Source organism: Octopus bimaculoides, chromosome 6 (assembly GCF_001194135.2).
Source record: "Octopus bimaculoides isolate UCB-OBI-ISO-001 chromosome 6, ASM119413v2, whole genome shotgun sequence".
NCBI classification, from domain to species: Eukaryota; Metazoa; Mollusca; class Cephalopoda; order Octopoda; family Octopodidae; genus Octopus; species Octopus bimaculoides.
This window is the reverse complement of record NC_068986.1, coordinates 95035453-95042714: the sequence shown is the minus strand read 5'-3', so window position 1 is coordinate 95042714 and position 7262 is coordinate 95035453. Positions and strand designations below refer to the sequence as shown.

General features: G+C 39.9%; 1 protein-coding gene across 4 annotated transcripts in view; it reads left to right on the top strand.

The window, feature by feature from the left end:
* The window catches only part of LOC106883920 (uncharacterized), a 48565-nt gene that overhangs the window by 33721 nt on the left and 7582 nt on the right, over positions 1-7262 (top strand). For 3 of the 4 annotated variants that reach the window (XM_014935060.2, XM_014935058.2, XM_014935057.2), the window contains exons 6-8: positions 505-535; positions 2802-2854; positions 5145-5249. In XM_014935060.2, the coding sequence (XP_014790546.1) occupies positions 505-535; positions 2802-2854; positions 5145-5249 (189 nt within the window). The remainder of the gene's footprint in view (positions 1-504; positions 536-2801; positions 2855-5144; positions 5250-7262) is intronic. The other variant, XM_014935059.2, reaches the window with a different exon arrangement.

Genomic DNA, 7262 nt, shown 5'->3' with positions numbered 1-7262 from the left:
ATTTATATATATTTATATATATATATATATATATATATATTATTAAAATTTACCGGAAGCAACAGAGTTGTTCAAGGTCCCAGAGTTTCGTCCGTTTGATAAGTTCTAACACACGAAACTCTCGAACCTTGTGTCACTCTGTTGCTTCTCTAAATATTAACATTACTACAGTCCTTGTAGTAAGAAATGGGCTTAGGGAATTATGCCTGACAATAATAATGAAAACTACTAATGGAAGTGTCTTTCTACGAGCTGACGAAAGAACTTTTGCATGGTCACTACCCATGCCAGAAATAACAGCCAAATATTTCTCAGTTTACATCTTTGTATCTATGGTCCTAGATGCTGCATATCTGACTAAAATACAGATTAGTCACAGCTGGATTAGTCACAGTTGGATTGCCTTTTGTCATAGGTTGCTGCAACAGGGATGACCTGGGGCTAAACAACGATATCCCTCATCACCACCAGCAACAACTACAACTCATTTTCCTCTATCGCCAGGTGATGCCAAATATTGAGACTCCATTTTCCGGTAAGTATCTATCTCTTTCTACCATATTCTTTATACACACACACACACACACACACACACACACACACACACACACACACACACACACACACACACACACACACAGACATACACACAAACGCAAACACAAACACAAAAACGAATGCGAACAAGCAAACACGCATACTAGCATACATTTAGTTGCTGCTCCGTTTAGAATGGTTGAAGATTGTTTTAGTGGCTGCATGGAAAGAAAAAGAATGCTGCAGCTTGGGCCAAAAGAACGTAGACAAAGCAAAATTGTCGGAAGATGTCGAAATTATTATGACCTCTAGGCGACAATTAATGCAAGGATTGTCTCACAGTGCTAGTTGCACGTAATAAATACATGCATGCAACCATGCATACCTACCTACCTACCTACCTACCTACCTACCTACCTACCTACCTACATACATACATACATACATACATACATACATACATACATACATACATACATACAAATCCACTGGGGTTTTCCTTTTTTCTCGGCTTTAGCCTTTCTCGCACATCTGTCTGCCATATCCAATTACTATTCTGTTGGCTTGCCTAAGTCCAACGTTAGCTAGATAAGACATTACATAATTCATCTATAAGCCTACGACATCCCACTTTTACTAGGAGTACCATGCCCTCCAATCCCTTTGTCTCGTCCAATTCCTTAAGTCTTTCATATTTTAGGCCCTTCTTTCGCTGCTCTCATTCCATATTACTTTCCCAAAGAACCTTCAACTCAACAACCAAAGCGTCGTTACACGCAAGCAGTCTCCTTTGTTTCGAATCTTCCATGAAAACGTGTCTGGTTTTGCTTTGTAAACAGGTGAACGTTGACGACAGGAATGGCATTCAGCTGTATAAATATTTGCCGCACCAAATGCCGTCCAGCCCATGCAAACATGGAAAACGACATGAAACGGCGAAGACAATTAATAACTATAATACAACTATACACATTCAGGCTATTATGGTTTCTTTATGTAAGAAGTTGTTGGCACTCCGTCGGTTGCGACGACGAGGGTTCCAGCTGGTCCGATCAACGGAACAGCCTGCTCGTGAAATTAACGTGCAAGTGGCTGAGCACTACTCAGATACGTGTACCCCTTAATGTAGTTCTCGGGGGAGATTCAGCGTGACACAGAGTGTGACAAGGCTGGTCCTTTGAATTACAGGTACAATAGAAACAGGAAGAAAGAGTGAGAGAAAGTTGTGGTGAAAGAGTGCAGCAGGGTTCGCCAACATCCCCTGTCGGAGCCTTGTGGAGCTTTAGGTGTTTTCGATCAATAAACACTCACAACGCCCGGTCTGGGAATCGAAACTGTGATCCTACGACCGCGAGTCCGCTGCCCTAACCACTGGGCCATTGCACCTCCACTATGTAAGAAGTACATGATATTTAGTTCCTAGATGTTTTACTGCACGATATTTATTACAATCATCAGACCTGGTTGGAAAACAGAAAAATCAAGGCGGTTATTCAGTGTGATATCGTAGGAGACGGAAATACAAGAGAACAAAAATGAAAGCAAATTCATTTGTTCATGTCAGTATTTATATCTCCAACGCCGGACTTGAAATTGTTTAACTGTTAATTACTGAGTAGTTTCATAAGTTTCATTCTTTACATGCGTGATTTTTGGTTATTTTACCTTCTTATTTTACCTTCTGTTGAATTCCAAATACCATAACTATATTATCAACTAATGCTTTTATTTCTTATCGTGTTTTTTATGTTCTCTATTATTGCAATGTTCTGTAATGGCGCCTTGTTGTAAATGCATGATCAACAGACTGATACCAAAATATATATATGTGTGTGTGTGTGTGTATCTGTCTGTACGTACACATACACACGCACTCACAGATATAGACATCGATATAAGTATATACATATGTATATGTATGATTATATATATACACACACACACACACATGTATATATAGTAGAACCAATGAAAAAAGAAATGGAGAAAACACGGGAGAAAGAAAGGGAGAGAAAGGGAAGGGAGGAAACACTCCCTATTTACTCTGCATTTGTTTGCTCAAATCGCAGGTATAGTTGGAATGTTTAACATAATAAAACAATGTTATGAAGGTCTTTAAGTTTATGCATTAAAAGATGTATCGATACATAGTTAAAGTGAAATGATCTTAACAAGGAGGCGTGAAAAGCAAATAAGTAATAACCTTCTAACTTTACGTTGATTATATTTTAAAGCACATTATTTAAATTTGTTTCTTGTTTCAGATTTGCTCCATTGTCCAATCATCGCTCACTACAGAGTTTACTTCGGTTTGAAGGTAAAAAAAAGAAGAAAACAAAAAACAAACAAAGCAAAATGGCCTGACCTCTTTTGCCTATCTCTTTTGTTGTTCTTTAGTATCAATTCCTGTTAAGCACATCTATGAATCAAGACAATCCATCTGTAACCACCATGTAATTTAATCCGAACATAATGTGTCTAAATCTACGTTATCGAATGTGTCCTTTTTTTTGTTTTTTTTACATATTTTTTATTAAGCATGGTAATGAGAAATGATGGCTATTTGACTGATATTTCTAACAGACTGCTGTTATTTTAGTTTATCTCTTATTATTAAGACGTGGGGGAGAAGACCTATATTCAAAGACATTAAAGTAGTGGCGAATATCCTGACCTTTACTCAATGTGTTTTTACGTTTATTAAGATGGCAGGATGATTTGAGAGAGATTTAGTCGTTATTTCTCTTACGTCGCGTTAAGACATGCAGGGTTTCTGATTGCCTGCTATTTCTAGCATGTCAATTGACCACGTAGAGGCTACTTGTTGACTCGCATCTCTTTCATATTCCAAGAAAATTGAAGTGCTTTTGGGAAATAGGTGTATCTGTGGATTTTGGCTTTATCTCCCACGTTTCCCCATTAACGAGGCTTTGATAACAAATAATGTAAGATTTATGTCCATATTTATTTGATTACAGATGATACATGCTTCGTGTTCACTGATTTGTGTTTGATACGGACTGATGGATGCCGGTTATATATTGATTCTACAGATGTTATCCATTCATCGTATTTGTTTTATTTCAATTGAATGGTGGTGGCAACAATGGCCCTCCTCCACTCCTTTAAAAAAAGATAACCTCAATATTCATTGTTTTGTGAGTATATGCGTGTGAATATTTGTACACCATAGCCATTACAGCCTTCACCATTTATCTAACTTATCCACCCCACAAAAACAATCAAGTCTCAGTTTCTATACGTTTGTTTGCTTAACTGACTACTTGAAAATCATTTCTGCTAATTCAGGAACTAACGAAGTTATGGAGTTAAATTTCGAAATTTTGCCTACTCAGATAGTTATTTGAATATTAAGTAGATAGTGTAACAGCGTTACAATATATATTCTGATATCAAATTCGGCCGAGGTCGACTTTGCCTTTCATCTTTTCGGGGTCGATAAATTAAGCATCAGTTGCACACTGGGGTCGATCTAATCGACTGGCCCCTCCCCCAAAATTTCGGGCCTTATGCCTATGCCTAGAGTAGAAAAGAAGTGTTAGCAGGCTGGGCAAAATGCTTAGCGGCATTTCGTTCATCTTTACGTTCTGAGTTCAAATTCCGCCGAGGTCGACATTGCCTTTCATCCTTCATATCCTTTCGTCTCAAAATTGCTGGCACTGAGCCAAAATTTAAAATAATTATTACTTTAGGATTTGCAGGCGGCCAGCTGGCGGAATAGTTACTTCGCCGGACAAATGCTTCACCGCATTTCATCCATCCTAACGTTTTGAGTTCAAATTCCGCCGAGGTTGACTTTGCCTTTCATCCTTTCGGGGCCGATAAAATAAGTACCAGTAGAACACTGGGGTCGATGTAACCGTTTTGCTCATCCCACGAACTTGCTGGTGTTGTCCCTAAATTTGAAACCGATATTAATTTCAAATTTAGGTACAATGTCAAAATTTTGGTAGAGCGGTTTAGCCGAGTATATCGATCCCACTACTGGCCTGTTACTTATTTCATCGACCCCAGAAGGGTTGATTTCGGTGGGATTTGAATTCGGAAATTAAGAAAAGGTGCAAATACCACCAGGTATTTTTGCTTAACGCTCTGATGATTCTGCTAGCTGACTTCCTTCGGGATGGTAAAATACTTGTTCCTAATTCAGGTACAAGCAAGTAATTTTTGAGAGGAGGGGGCTAAATGGTGTTAATCAACGTGAATGCTTGATTGGTACTGAATCATATCAAACTCGAAATGATGAAAGTAAAGTTGACTTTGGTGTGATTCGAACTCAGAAAGTAAAGAGCTGGAAGAAATACTGCAAACATTTCTTCCGTCGCTCTATCGATTCTGCTAACACAGCCTTTTAAATTATCGCTTCCAAATTTTGGTACAAGTCTAGTAATTTTGAGAGGATGGGGTTAGATCTCGGTTGATTTGAAATTAGAATGCAAAGAAAGTGTACGAATACTGCATTTTTGTCCGATACTCTAGCGATTCTGTCTCTTAGTTGCCTTAGGGATTGTGAAATGATGAAAGACATGTACATAGAACGATATAATACGAACATTCAAATAGGATCGTAACCATTTTACTTGCAGGAATTATGCAAGTACACGTCACGTGATCACACGGACTATTTTATTTTGAAAGAAACTCGCATAAATATGAGAAAACACTCGTGTTTTGTACCCCCGCAAATCAATGTAAGTAAAACGTTTTTCGATAGTGCGTTAAAGAGATTTGTATATGTCGTATGGAGAAAATTGTTGTTCTTACTGATGTTGCTGTTGTTATTTAGTGGTTGCTGTTGCTATTTAGTGTGAAGGCGCGTGGCTTAGTGGTTAGGGTATTCGGCTCTCGATCGTGAGTTCGATTCCCGGCGACGCGTTGTTTCCTTAAACAAGACACTTTATTTCACGTTGCTCCAGTCCATTCAGCTAGCAAAAATGAGTAGTATCTGTATTTCAAAGGGCCGGCCTTGTCATGTTATGTGTCACGCTGAGTCTCCCTGAGAACTACGTTAGGGGTACACGTGTCTGTGGATTGCTCAGTCACTTGCACGTTAATTTCACGAGCAGGCTGTTCCGTTGATCGTATCAGCTGGGACCCTCGTCGTCGTAACCGACGGAGTGCTCCTTGTTATTTAGTGGTAGATCAGTACGATCAAACAGACCTATAATCAAATAAGTTCCCATTCTGCGCAGTTTAACCAAGTTGAAGTATCTAAAATATTATTATATAACCAATCTTTTAAGGTGGCGAACTGGCAGAAACGTTAGCACGCCGGGCGAAATGATTAGCAGTATTTCGTCTGCCATTACGTTCTGAGTTCAAATTCCGCCGAGGTCGACTTTGCCTTTCATCCTTTCGGGGTCGATAAATTAAGTACCAATTACGCACTGGGGTCGATGTAATCGACTTAATCTCTTTGTTTGTCCTTGTTTGTCCCTTCTATGTTTAGCCCCTTGTGGGCAATAAAGAAATAAGAAACGTTAGCCCGCCGGGCGAAATGCTTAGCGGTACTCCGTCTGTCTCTACGTTCAGAGATCAAATTCCGCCGAGGTCGACTTTGCTTTCATCCTTTCGGGGTCGATAAATTAAGTACCAGTTGTGTACTGGAGTCAATCTAATCGTCTTCTCCCCCCCCCCAAATTTCGGGCCTTGTGCCTAGAGTAGAAAAGATTATATAACAAGTCTTTTATTGGTGGTTTGAGTTGAACGAAATACGCTACATTTTTAGCAGGTAAACTATGTAGAAATCCGTTTTTGCGAAGTAGTAGTAGCACTAAAGTAGCAGTAGTAGTAAAGTTGCAGTAGTGCTGTTGTTTGTGGTGCGAATAGTAATAGTGGAATAGTATTAGTAGCAGTTGGAATAGTAGTAGTGGTGGTGGTAATAGAGGTAGTGATATCAATGATATCAGTAGTAGTTGTTGTTGTTGCTTTGTGTAGCTCCATATCAGCTCAGATCAAGCAGTCCTGTAGTACGCACAGAACTGGGGCCGATCGATATTGTGTGATCCCCTAGAACCAGCTTCCTACTTGCGTCATATCTCATCCTTACTGAGGACCATACTGTGCACTCCATCATGCAGTGATAAATCATATGTGTCACTGTCTTTCTTGACATTATAATACTTCCTTTATTCTACAGCCTATTTCTGAACGCCCCCCCCCCAAATAACGGACATTCAAACAGGCATTGATGAATCGTTGGGTACACAATAAGGGTGCAGACATTTTGTTCACTTTCTACAGCCCTGGCTATTTCTGTACGGCTACAAACTCGGGAGTCGCCACATCTGAGGCAGTCAAGGTCGACTCACTCAGAGCACAACAGTTGCAGTTCCTCTGAACTCCTTATTGCTGGTGTGCAACTCAGTATAACAGCAGACTGTTTGGAGCTAATTCATAATGTTACTAATTCTATGAATTGTTTTTATTTGGCAATATTTGACTAAAGTGGAGGCGCAATGGCCCAGTGGTTAGGGCAGCGGACTCGCGGTCATAGGATCGCGGTTTCGATTCCCAGACCGGGCGTTGTGAGTGTTTATTGAGCGAAAACACCTAAATCTCCACGAGGCTTCGGCAGGGGCTGGTGGCGAACCCTGCTGTACTCTTTCACCATAATTTTCTCTCACTCTTACTTCCTATTTCTGTTGTGCCTGTAATTCAAAGGGTGAGCCTTGTCAGACTGTGTCACGCTGAATATCCCCGAG